The sequence below is a fragment of the Mandrillus leucophaeus genome, unplaced genomic scaffold (genome assembly GCF_000951045.1).
Source record: "Mandrillus leucophaeus isolate KB7577 unplaced genomic scaffold, Mleu.le_1.0 Scaffold99, whole genome shotgun sequence".
Taxonomy (NCBI): domain Eukaryota; kingdom Metazoa; phylum Chordata; class Mammalia; order Primates; family Cercopithecidae; genus Mandrillus; species Mandrillus leucophaeus.
Window position 1 is genome coordinate 2,737,287 of NW_012110807.1, and position 12,660 is coordinate 2,749,946.

A 12,660-nucleotide genomic window follows, 5' to 3' on the forward strand; every position below is an offset into this window, starting at 1 on the left:
ATAGCAAGTTAGGATTACAGTCCAAGTCCTCTGGCTGAGGAGCCCACCCACCTCCACGCTCCCTGTACCCCCGAGCACCAGCAATCCTCCAAAGCATGTCTTGCTCAGGGGCATTAGCCCCAAAGTCAGACCACCCGTGTGGGATCCCTGGCTGCCACGCCAGCTCCTGTGTGACCCTGGGCTTCCGTTTCCTGTGTCTAAAGTGGGCCAGGTGTTGGGTCCTGCCTCAAGGAATGCTGTGGGCCTGCAGGGTCCTGTTGAGTTTGAAGCTCCGAACCCACACCCTACACTCAGTGAATGCCCTGGAGGGCCCCTGAGGTGGGGATCTCCTCATCCCAGAGGGGTACAAATAGGTCAGAAGAGCCCAGGGCAGGAGGCTGTGGAGGGGCTGGTCCATCTCTCCCACACCCTGAGACTCACCCCATTTTGAGCCTCCCCACCCCATGCCGCCTGCAGACAAGGTGAACCGGGATTCCGTGCGCTCCATCCAGAAGAGCATCTTCACCGTGTGCCTGGATGCGCCCGTGCCCAGGGTCTCAGAAGACGTGTACCGCAGCCACGTGGCAGGCCAGATGCTGCACGGGGGCGGCAGCAGGCTCAACAGCGGCAACCGCTGGTTCGACAAGACGCTGCAGGTGAGGCCCAGCAGGGCTTCGCCCACTCGTGTACACCTGAACAGAGCCTCCATGGCCTCGGGACTTCCTGCCCCTCCCCGGCCCTGCGTCTCCAGCCTCCTAGCTTGTAAAACAGGCAGGAAGCCAGCAGGCTGGACGCCACCATAATTACCAGGCAGCCAGCCTGTCATCACCAGTCCTGCCGCTGGCCTGGAAACCGCTGCCACCCCCAGCACACCTCCTCAGCGCCTCACAGAGAACCTGGGATCTCGGGTCAGCCAGTGCAATCCTGGCACAACAATCCCTCTCTGCACCTGTGAAATGGGGAGGTGGTCGACCTCACCGGCAGAGTAGTTTGAAGGACTCGGTCAGGCACGCTGAGCGTGGGATGTGCTTAGCACACCAGGGCACCCAGTGAATGTCAGCTATTGTTAATAACAGTAATAAGTCAGCATAGCCCATTGAGATGGCTTCAGAGAGGCCCTTGCCTCGACCAAAGAGTGGTTGGGTCGGGGCCACCCCCCAGGGCCCTGGGGCTGACCGGGGTCTCCCTTCCCTTCCGCAGTTCATCGTGGCAGAAGATGGCTCCTGTGGGCTCGTGTACGAGCACGCTGCAGCGGAGGGGCCCCCTATCGTCACCCTTCTGGACTATGTCATCGAGTACACGTGAGTACAGTCACATCTCTCGCCTAGTTCCCCAGCGCCTAGTGACAGGTGACACACAGGTGATAGACCAGCTTATAGGGGAATACTCTCCTTTGTGCCTGGGAATCTGTTTCTTCCAAGGAAGCCAGCCGGATATGGTGGCTTATGCCTGTAATCCTGACACTTTGGGAGGCTGAGGCGGGAGGATCAGTTGAGGTCAGGAGTTTGAGATCAGCCTGGCCAACATGGTGAAATGTCATTTCTACTAAAAATAGAAAAAAAAAAATTACCCAGGTGTGGCAGCGTATGCCTATAATCCCAGTTACTCAGGAGGCTGAGGTAAGAGAATTGCTTGAACCCAGGAGGCAGAGGTTGCGTTGAGCGGAGACTGTGCCACTGCACTCCAACCTGGGCGACAGAGTGAGACTCCATCTCAAAAGAAAAAAAAACAAAATTAGCCAGGCGTGGTGGCAGGCACCTGTAATCCCAGCTACTCAGGAGGCTGAGGCAGGAGAATCACTTGAACCAGGGAGGCCAAGGTTGCAGTGAGCTGAGATCACACCACTGCACTCCAGCCTGGGCAACAGAGCAAGACTTCATCTTTAAAAAAAAAAGAAAGCTGAAGTGAAGGTCGTTTTCAGAACAAACACATCTCCCCGGGCTGGCCCCCACCCTGGTCTCAGAATGGACTCAGGCTCTAGAGGCGCCAGCATGAGCCTGAGGCCCCATGTACTGTGCAGGAAGAAACCTGAGCTCGTGCGGTCTCCCATGGTGCCCCTGCCCATGCCCAAGAAGCTGCGGTTCAACATCACCCCCGAGATCAAGAGCGACATCGAGAAGGCCAAGCAGAACCTCAGCATGTAAGTGCCTGCCCCTGCCATCCCCGTGCTGGGTGGGTAAGGCCAGGCCCTTGAGCTTGAGTGGCTCCTGTGCCAGCTCTCTCATGACACCCAGACCCTCTGTGGGGTTGGCAGGGGCTGCCGGGGCCTGCCCCTCACCTGCCCTTCCCACACCCCCAGCATGATCCAGGACCTGGACATCACCATGATGGTGTTCCATCATTTTGGAAAGGACTTCCCCAAGTCGGAGAAGCTAAGCCCAGATGCCTTCATCCAGATGGCTTTGCAGCTGGCCTACTACAGGTACACCTCTGCGGCCCGCCCATGGAGGAGGGAGGAGACCTGAGGGCAGGGGAGGGGGTGTCCGCCTCCAAGGGGCATGCTCAGCCCCATTTCCCACCAGGATCTACAGGCAGGCATGTGCCACCTACGAAAGTGCCTCCCTGCGCATGTTTCACCTGGGCCGCACTGACACCATCCGCTCGGCTTCCATGGATTCACTCGCCTTTGTCAAGGCCATGGATGACTCCAGCGCCACGGTGAGACGTCTGGGGTGAGGGCGGGTGAGCTGGGTCTGAGCCATCTCCCTCGTGCTCACTCAGTCAACACACATTGATTGAGCACCTACAGGATTCCAGCCCCATGGTGGGCTCAGGGAATCTAACAGAAGCTGGAACCGGGAATCTAGCTCTGAGCTTCCTGGGGGCCAAAGAGAAAAAGGGAGTCATTCATTTGTTCATTCATTATTCATTGGCAGTAAAGCAACTGCGCTATGTCAGGCCCCAGCTGAGGACCAAGGAGTTGGCAGGTGCAATACTCGCTCTTTTGTTTTTTCTTATTTTTTTTTTAGAAAGAGTCTTGCTCTCTCCCCCAGGCTGGAGTGCAGTGGCATGATCTCGACTCACTGCAACCTCCACCTCCCGGGTTCAAGCAATTCTCCTGCCTCAGCCTTCCAAGTAGCTGGGACTACAGGTGCCTGCCACCATGCCTGGCTAATTTTTGTATTTTTAGTAGAGACAGGGTTTCACCATGTTGACCAGGCTGGTCTCAAACTCCTGACCTCAATGGATCCACCTGCCTCGGCCTCCCAAAGGGTTGAGATTACAGGCATGAGCCACCGCTCTCGGCTCTAATAGTTTCTCTTAAAGAGCTCAGAATCTAGTGCTGGGTGAGGGATGGGCTACTGAGGTGGGCAAAGAGAAGAGAAGGGACAGTGCTTCAGCTCCCTCCAACCCTCACCACTCTAGGGGCACCAGAAGGTGGAGCTGCTGCGGAAGGCCGTGCAGGCCCACCGAGGCTATACCGACCGGGTGAGTGAGCCCGCTTGTGCCTACTCACTTGTCCCTTAGTGTCAGCCATCTGTCTGTCCCTCTGACTATCCATCCCTGCAGCCAATGGCAATGGCTGCCAACCCTTTGCTAGGACCACACCTCCCCCAACCTGGGAGCACCTGAATAGCCCCTACTTTTTCTTTTCTTTTTTTTTTTTTTTTGAGACGGAATCTTGCTCTGTCGCCCAGGCTAGAGTGCAGTGGTGTGATCTCGGCTCACTGCAATCCCTGCCTCCCGGGTTCAAGCAATTCTCCTGCCTCAGCCTCCCAAGTAGCTGGGACTACAGGCACCCACCACCACACCCAGCTAATTTTTGTATTTTTAGTAGAGACAGGGATTCACCATGTTGACAGGCTAGTCTCAAACTCCTGACCTCAAGTGATCCACCCACCTCAGGCTCCCAAAGTACTGGGATTACAGGCATGAGCCACTGCGCTCAGCCAAATATCTCCATTTTAAAGTTGGAGAGACCCAGCCTGGGCCCAGTAACTGCCCTGGTCCCGGGTTCCAGGGTTGGCCTGGGCCCTAGATTTTGGGTCACACTCTCTCCCTTATGCTAGGTATATGTGCTCCAGCAGACAGCGAGTTTCCTGCCCTCCAGCAGCTTGGGCTGCAGTCAGGGAGATGGCTGTCTGGGTGCATGTCCAGGCTCTGTCTCTGAGCAGCTGTGTGTCCAGGCTCTGACCGTGCTACATGCACACATCCATTTAAAGCTTACCGCCACCCTGCGAGGGGAGTGCAGGACTCACCCCTCTTTACAGATGAAGACACTACGGTTGCAGAACCTAAGCAACCTACCAAGGCCCCGCAGCCAGGATGGGGCTAGGCCACCCAGCTCCAGGGCCCTGCTCTGCAACCCTGCACTGTCCTGCCTCCCTGGGCAAATCCCCGCCCCTCCCTGAGCCTCAGTTTCCCCATCTGTGAAACAAAGGCTCTCTCTGGCCAGAATACTCTGGTCTCATGGTTCTGAGTGGTCAGTGCCTGGGAAGAATGGCGCTGCCACAGGCTGAAGAGGGCAGGGATACCCCGCAGGTCCACAGCCCCTGCTCCTGACAGCTCTCCCACCCCAACAGGCCATCCGTGGAGAGGCCTTTGATCGACACCTCCTGGGCCTGAAGCTGCAGGCCATCGAGGACCTGGTGAGCATGCCTGACATCTTCATGGACACCTCCTATGCCATCGCCATGCACTTCCACCTCTCCACCAGCCAGGTGGGCCACTGCCCCAGGTGCCCCGGGGGCTGCAGGCAGAGAACCCACTGGCAGTTTGATGTGGCCCACACAGGCCCCACTGGCCCAATGCCAACACAGCTGAGTTCCAGAGGAGGAACTAGGGGCAGGGGCCTATCTGCAGCCCAGGCAGGCTGAGAAGGGGTCAGTGCTTCTCATGGGAGAATCAGCTTCCCTGACTCACTGGTCAGGTATAAAGGAACATTTGATTCGTGCCAGCCTGTACTGGTTGCTGGGATATAGCAGGGGACAGACCATGGTCTCTGCCCTCAAGGGGCCTGCAGTCTTGGCAGAAGCACAGGCAGCCTGGGAAGTGCTGGGGGCGTCAAGGTAGGGGAGCTTGAGAGCTTTCGTCCTGCCATCCCCAGGTCCCTTCCAAGACAGACTGCGTCATGTTCTTTGGGCCCGTGGTCCCCGACGGCTACGGTGTCTGCTATAACCCCATGGAGGCCCACATCAACTTCTCCCTGTCGGCCTACAACAGCTGCGCAGAGACCAACGCCGCCCGCCTGGCACATTACCTGGAGAAGGCGCTCCTGGACATGCGTGCCCTGCTGCAGAGCCACCCCCGGGCCAAGCTCTGAGCCCCTAGGACTCAGGCCTGCCAATGCCACAGCCAAGCCCACCCTGGGATGGGCCACCCACCATTGGTTCCCTCTTCCCTGGTCCCCCCAAATCTACTAAGTCACGGACCACATCCTCCAGGGGGCCTGCAGGCCCCAGCCAAGTGCCTTCCGTGGGTCATCTCAGCACCTGCCAGGGCCCGACCTGGGGCTGAGTGCAGAGGCTGAGCGGGACGTTAGGCCCGGGCCCCTGGTGCCTCCTCCACCGATGCCTCCCCTGGGGAAGGGAACCAGCCCTCTGGAACAGGAGACTGGCAAGAGCTCTTTGTCTCACGAACTCAGCCCCAGCCACTCCCTGCCATCTCTATGACCAGGCCAGCATCTGTACCCTGCTTCCCAAACTCCCAGGACCTGGAGACAGGACTGTCTGGGGCAAGGGGCCAGGGTGTGAGGTTTCGCCTCCGTGGCGGCTGTGTTCCTGTGGGTAGCATGGCTAGTGAGCTGCCTCTGGTTCCACTCAGCTTGGTTCCTGCCCCTGCCCTGTTGTATGATATTTATATTGCAAGGTCATCAATAAATGGGAATTGTGTTGGTGAAGAAGTGTTTCAGCTGAGGCAGGCAGGGTGGGGGCAAGCACCTGGCCTTGCCCTCTTCAGCTTTCCCTGGGCCTGGGAGCTGGTGACCAAGCAGCCAGTGCGCCCGAGGACTTTCGTCCAGGAGCCAAGGGCCAGCTGTGACCTCGGGGCACTGGGCCCAGAACTGGGCCAGAGCCAGGGCTGCGTCCTTCACCAGCAACTTCCCACCTACCTCTGGCTTGGGCCTTCCCAAGTCCCATGGGTTGTGGGTAGGGGCAACTCTCCCAGGGGACTGTGGGGCCCAGCAGTGTGGCTGATATCCAAGAACCCAGGGTGTCACCCTGCTTCCCCCCACTGAACCCAGCAAAAGTAGGAGTACGGCAGCAGGCTCAGCTTACCCCAGACCCAGCCGCTGCCAGGACAGACACCTTCGGGGGTGGGCAGAGGAAGCCATCAGAGCAGAACCACGTACCTGCCCACAGTCCCATGTCCATGGCTGAGCCAGGGCATCCTGGCAAAACCAAGCGTGCTGTTTGTGGGGAGGGGAGAGTCCCCACTGGAACACTGGCCTGTGAGGAAGGCCCATGTGAAACCCCACGGGTGAATGCCGGGGTGGGCCGAGGGAGGTTGGCTGGCCTGTGAGTAAAGGGCTCTGTGACCGGACTAAGCTGGGATAGTCACCTCAGAGTGGGGCCTGTGGTTTTCTCCGTTTGTCAGATGAAGAAGCAGGCTTAGCGAGGTTAAGATCACCAGGACACTAAATGGCAGAGCAGGATTCACAGAGGCTACACTTGTCTCCTCTAGGCCAGGGCTCCAAAAAGCCCCTCCCTAGAGCCAGGTCCCCAGCCCCAGGCCACATCCACCCACCTGTCCCACAGCAGGGGCTGGAGAAAGGGAGGCTATGGGTGCCCAGCCTCAGGACACGAGTGAGTGGGTGAAGAGGGAGGTCAGGCTGAGCCTGAGCTCTAATCAGGCATGGGGGGACTTGCCAGGCCTGGCCAGCGGTGGCATACTCAGTGAGAGAGGGAAGCCACTTGCCCAGTGCCCCAAGGGGACCGGAGGTGTAGCCCAGACAATGGGGGGAGTGGGTGGAGGCAGGGAAACGGATGCCTCCATGGGGAACAAGTAGGCTGGGAAGAGAATGTCACCTGGACCAGCACGCCGACTCTGCTCCTCTCTACACAACACGGTGCTCCCTCTGGGGGTGACTAGAACCACCAGGAAACAGGGTCCACAGCAGGGCAGAGTGAGTGCTGCATGAGCAACCAGGGGTGGGCCTGCAGCCAGCCCAGGGCAGGACAGGGAGGGGAGAACGAATAGTCAAGAGGCTGCCAGACACCCTAGATTCCCGAAACTCAGCTAAGAACCCTACGGGTCTGAATATAAGGTTGGATTTTTTTCCCCAGAACTATCCTTCTGAATTGGGGGGCATTCCCGTAGGGTGGCGGCATTACAGGCCCCATCACATGGAAGCCCCCTCACTTCTTGGATCCACCAACTATTGTTCAAGGAGGGCGCATTCAGCATCTGAGCAACCTCAATCATGGTGACAGGAAATCCCTAGAGGTCCCTGCTGAGGGAAAAAGGCAAAGAAACAAGATTTCGTCATTTTTCCTTAGGGGTAATTACTGAGGCCTCACACTTGGACATGGGGAGAAACCAGTGCTTAACGTTGTGCCAGGGGACACTTGTGGCTTGGAATGAAATTTCTAGTGCTTGTTCTGTGCATGAAATCCTACAGGTGCTGCTTAAAGGCTGGCATAGCGAAGACAGCAGCCTCAGGAGAGCGGGGTCAGCTGACCCAGAGGGGGCTCCAAGGGTGACGCCAGTGATGCAGATGAAAAACGTGATTTGTTTTTGCAAAATTAGTGAAAAAAAGGTGTTCTGAATTGGTATATCTTGAGCAATACATCATTTGATATTTGAATGAGTAATAAAAATTTTTTTTTTTTTTTTTTTTTTGGAGACAGTTTCACTCTTGTCACCCAGGCTGAAGTGCAATGGTGTGATCTCGGCTCATTGCAACTTCCGCCTCCGGGGTTCAGGCAACTCTCCTCTCTCAGTCTCCCAAAGAGTTGGAATTACAGGCCTGCGCCACCATGCCCAGTACTTTTTGTACTTTTAGTAGAGACAGGGTTTCACCTTGTTGGCCAGGCTAGTCTCGAACTCCTGACCTCAGGTCATCCGTCTGCCTCAGCCTCTCAAAGTGCTGGGATTACAGGCGTGAGTCACCACGCCCCATAAGATTAATGAATTCAAGAGGTCAGGCTGTCAAGGCAGGGTAAGGAGCTGGCTGCAGGGGTCCTGTGGAAGGGCCATGTCAAAGACGAGGACCTCTTCCTGAGCCCAAAGCGTGAGGAGCTTGGCATGGCTGGGTTTTAGGAGGATGCTATGGTTGCTGCCACGTGAGGAATAGACTGAAGGGGACTAGGCTAGGGGTCGGGAGGAGGGGAACCTATCAGGAGGCTTTGCTGCCTGCAGCCAGGGACTGGTGGTGGCCTGGACCCACACAGCAGCCTCAGTGGGGAAGAAAAGTGGATATATCAAAGAGGCTTCTGAGGGCTTGAGGAGTTGGGCTTCTGCCCAGCACTGCACCTTGGGCAGGTTGGAGTGGGGCCAGGGTAAGCAGTGAGTGTGAATGAGGTGAAGGCAATGAGTTAGCAGGGGCGGGTGCACCTGAAGCTGCTCCCCGTAGCTTTCCCACTCCACACTGCAGCCGGGATGTCTTGTGACCCACCCTTCAGTTTGCTTTTCCTCTTTAAGTCTCTCTAATCTGCTGTTAAATCTACCCCTCGGATCCTTGATTTTTAGCTATTATTCCAGGCCAGGGCTCGCTTTATAGTTTCCGGTTCCCTGCAGATACTGTCTTTTATTTTTCTGAGATGGGAGTCTCACTCTATCACCCAAACTGGAGCGCAGTGGCGCGATCTTGGCTCACTGCAACCTCCGCCTCCCAGGTTCAAGCGATTCTCCTGCCTCAGCCTCCCAAGTAGTTGGGACTACGGGCGCGTGCCACCATTCCCAGCTAATGTTTGTATTTTTAGTAGAGACGGTATTTCACCACGTTGGCCAGGCTGGTCTCGAACTCCTGACCCTAAGTGATCTGTCCGACTCTGGATTATGGGTGTAAGTCACCGTGCCCGACCTTCTCTTTAAAAATAGTAGAACAGGCTAGGCGTAGTGGCTCATGCCATAATCCCAGCACTTTGGGAGGCCGAGATGGGTGGATCACTTGAGGTCAGGAATTAGAGATCAGCCTGGCCAACATGACTAAACCCCATCTCTACTAAAAATACAAAAATTAGCCAGGCGTGGTGGTGTGCACCTGTAGTCTCAGCTACACAGGAGGCTGAGGCAGGAGAGTCGCTTGAACCTGGGAGGCGGAGGCTGCAGCGAGCTGAGATCATGCCAACGCACTCCAGCCTGGGCGACAGAGCAAGACTCCATCTCAAAAAAAAAATAGTAAGGCACTCTGTGCCTAATCATTCCAGTATTTGAAGTATTTGTGGGTTTGTTTCTATTATCTGTTTTCTGCTGGTTCTCCAGCATGGTGTCTTCTTTCCTTTTATATTTGATCATATTTGTCCACATGTATTTGTTTTGTTTTTGAGATGGGGTCTTGCACAGGCGGGAGGGCAGTGGTGTGATCACAGTTCACTGCAGCCTTGACTCCCAGGCTCAAGTGATCATCCCACCTCAGCCCCTCGAGTAGCTGGGACCACAGGTGTGCACCATGACGCCTAGCTAATATAAAAAATATATATTTTGTAAAGACGGGGTCTTGCTATATTGCCCAGGCTGGTCTCAAACTCCTGGGCTCAAGTGATCCTCCCACCTTGGCCTCCCAAAGTGCTGAAATTACAGGCGTGAGCCAGTGCCAGACAAAGTGGACATGTTTATCCTGGCACATTCTGAAGGGCACATTGGTTGCCTCAAGGCTGTCCTACAGAGGAGGAACGAGGCTCAGTGAGAGCAGGGCCAGCACCACACAGGCAGGGAGACTGAGAGTGAAAAGGGGAAAACGTCCTAAGGCTGAGTGTCCAGGTTTGGTATGGTGGCCCTCAGTGAGGTCCCCTGGAGGGATGTAACCAGAAGCTGGACAGACCCTGACAGGAAGTGCCGCAGAGGCCACTCAGACCCCTGCTGTGGGCTAGAAGGGACTAGATTACTTCTGGTTCTACGGTCTTCACCGTATCCTTGCCCCTAAAGGTCATGTGTCCCCACAGCTGCCCCAATCTCCTCTCCTGAGCTCAGTTAGCATGTGCTCAAGCCGCCAGAGTTTACGGTTTTATTTTAAAACAATAGTAAACAATTTCATTGATTTTTCTTAAATCAAACCACCTCACACTCGGCTTGTCTCAGGCAAAAGGTAAAAAACAAAAATAACGGGAGGCAAACGTGGAAACCGACCTACCTTCCCTAGAAATAAACCCCTGGTCCTGGCATCTGGAATGGCTTTTGGACACTGCCTTTAACAAATGAGAAAAGAAAGCACCAAAATATTGTGCTTCAGCAGCAGGTTAGGAACCTCCACAAAGAGAGGGGTGGGGAGGATTTGAACACAGATCCCGAGTGACCCAGTTCAGTCCTCAAAACTTCTAAGAACCTGGAGGTGTCTCCTCTCCACGACTCCCTTTCAGAGTGACTTAGAGATGGGGATCCCTTTAGGAAGAGCCCTCACACGAACCAGGCTGGTAAGGATCTGTGAGCCCACACCCCAGACACAGGTTTGAGGGGGACCCCAAGCCCCAAGCAGGTTCCCAGCTGGTCAGAGATGGGTCGGGAAGGACAAAGACATATTCAGAGCACACAGAGGGAAGGACGAGGGACTTCGGGTGCCCGCTGCCTCACTCCTCTCCTCGAGGCTCCTTCCCGTTTTGTTCGCGTGGGGATGAAGACTAACTGCTACTGGTTGGCAGGACAAGAAAGAGCTGTAAACAGCTTGGGTCTGCTCACCCACATGTGCAGGCTCCTTCGTCAGAAAGGGATTACTGTCTTAGGGACAGGGGACCAGAGAAAGCCCTTTTGGTGTTGGGTTAATACGGGGTAGAACACAATGACAGCAGCCGCCAGACGCGCGCTCGCTCTGGGCCCTGCCCCCAGACAGGGAAACACTGACCGAGGTTCTGGAATGGCAACGGTGGCAGGGAGGGCGTGGGGTATGCTCCCCTCCTCCTGGCACCCCAGGCCACCTCGGCCCAGGGAGAGGCAGTCTGCCCTCTGAGCATAGGGCGAAGGGCCTAGGAAGCTGACCGGGAGCCCTCTGTCCACAGGGCAGCCATCGCAAAGCAGGTTCTTCAGCTCCAAAATCCTGCCTGCCTCTGACAAAACCAAAAAATAAATAGTGTGTACTTCTCACGCCACCTGGAATTCCTGGCCCCGAGACCAGAGGCGCGAGCCCTCCTGCTCCACCCCACACCCAGGTGCCCACACCGAGGGCACTTCCTGCCCAGCCGGGGGCTGGCAGCAGCACAGCGAGGGTCTCTGGCCACGGCCCCCAGGCAGCAGGCCCCCCAGGGTCCTGGTTGAGGGGCTGGCTCAGCCCTTTGGTCTACCTTGTTCATTAAAATTAAAATAAGAAAAAAAAAGGCTCCACTTGGTGACTTGGGTCTGTAGAGGTCTCTGCTTCGTCCCTGTCTGTCATCCTGTCCATCCTGCAAGGCATCGTGCGGGCCAGATCTGAAGGCTGGACCCAGCCACATCCACTGGTCACTGCAGTTTCGTCCCCAGCTTGCGTTGTCTGTTCCTGCAAAATGGGATGGGGGTCAGATGTGGGGACACCTGATGTTCAGTGACCTACAGCTGTCCCCACCACACCCAGAGTCTCAACTAAGTAGGCAAATGCCCACCCTCAGTAGCCAGCGATTGACCTGAACTGGGCCAATCAGAGCACCTGCCCTGGCAATGGCACCTAGAGAGGGTTGATCTCCCTGGCAGGGCCTGTACCTCGGTTGTGTCAGCTCTGCAATCCCAGAAGTGGAGCCAGGGGATTGGGGCAGGGGTGGGGGCCAGGATGAGACGACAGAGGCAAGAGGAACCTGGCTGGGTTCCATTAGTTATGGTGAGTTTCCCTTTATAGACAAGCCAGCACAATTAGGTTCTGTTATTGATCAAAACAGAGGGCCGGGCGCGGTGGCTCAAGCCTGTAATCCCAGCACTTTGGGAGGCCGAGACGGGCAGATCACAAGGTCAGGAGATCGAGACCATCCTGGCGAACACGGTGAAACCTCGTCTCTACTTAAAATACATAAAAAACTAGCCGGGCGAGGTGGCGGGCACCTGTAGTCCCAGCTACTCGGGAGGCTGAGGCAAGAGAATGGCGTAAACACGAGAGGCGGAGTTTGCAGTGAGCTGAGATCCGGCCACTGCACTCCAGCCTGGGTGACAGAGCAAGACTCCATCTCAAAAACAAAACAAAACAAAACAAAACAAAAACAGAGTACAGAAACATAGTGAGCTCCCCATCCAGGAGGTATATAAGCAAAAGTAGAACTACTGATGGAGGTTACTGAGGGGATTTGAGCACCAAATTTGGGGTGTGGCTATATCCAGGGTGGGTCCAGGAACCTGAGGGAACCAGGGCCAATCATCCCCATTTTCTAGAGGGGCTGACAGAGACTCAGTAGAGGAGAATGGGGTTTGTCTAGGGTCCCAGTTAAAATCTAGAAACCTACTGCTCCTGTGAGATCTGGCTCTAGCCTCGTCCCACAACACACCCCTTGCTCCCTGGGCTCCAGCCCTGGCAGCCTCCGTCTGGTGCAGTCACCAAGCCTCGTCAGCCTCAGGAGTTGTGCATGCCCTTCCCTCTGCTGAGAACATTACCTGCCACCCCCGCAACCCTCCCCACCTCCCTACCCTCCCCAC

General features: G+C 56.1%; 2 protein-coding genes across 5 annotated transcripts in view; one reads left to right on the forward strand and one right to left on the reverse strand.

Moving 5' to 3' along the window:
* Positions 1 to 5,818, forward strand: part of CRAT (carnitine O-acetyltransferase) — a 22,032-nt gene extending 16,214 nt beyond the window's left edge. For both annotated transcript variants that reach the window (XM_011971179.1, XM_011971178.1), the window contains exons 7-14: positions 457 to 635; positions 1,180 to 1,280; positions 2,000 to 2,119; positions 2,279 to 2,401; positions 2,502 to 2,637; positions 3,346 to 3,408; positions 4,503 to 4,640; positions 5,027 to 5,818. In XM_011971179.1, the coding sequence (XP_011826569.1) occupies positions 457 to 635; positions 1,180 to 1,280; positions 2,000 to 2,119; positions 2,279 to 2,401; positions 2,502 to 2,637; positions 3,346 to 3,408; positions 4,503 to 4,640; positions 5,027 to 5,242 (1,076 nt within the window). In that variant the 3' untranslated portion in view covers positions 5,243 to 5,818. The remainder of the gene's footprint in view (positions 1 to 456; positions 636 to 1,179; positions 1,281 to 1,999; positions 2,120 to 2,278; positions 2,402 to 2,501; positions 2,638 to 3,345; positions 3,409 to 4,502; positions 4,641 to 5,026) is intronic.
* A 4,250-nt stretch (positions 5,819 to 10,068) lies between these two features.
* The window catches only part of DOLPP1 (dolichyldiphosphatase 1), a 10,156-nt gene continuing 7,564 nt past the window's right edge, over positions 10,069 to 12,660 (reverse strand). For 2 of the 3 annotated variants that reach the window (XM_011971192.1, XM_011971191.1), the window contains one exon: positions 10,069 to 11,542. In XM_011971192.1, coding sequence (XP_011826582.1) covers positions 11,506 to 11,542 — 37 coding nt within the window. In that variant the 3' untranslated portion in view covers positions 10,069 to 11,505. The remainder of the gene's footprint in view (positions 11,543 to 12,660) is intronic. The other variant, XM_011971189.1, reaches the window with a different exon arrangement.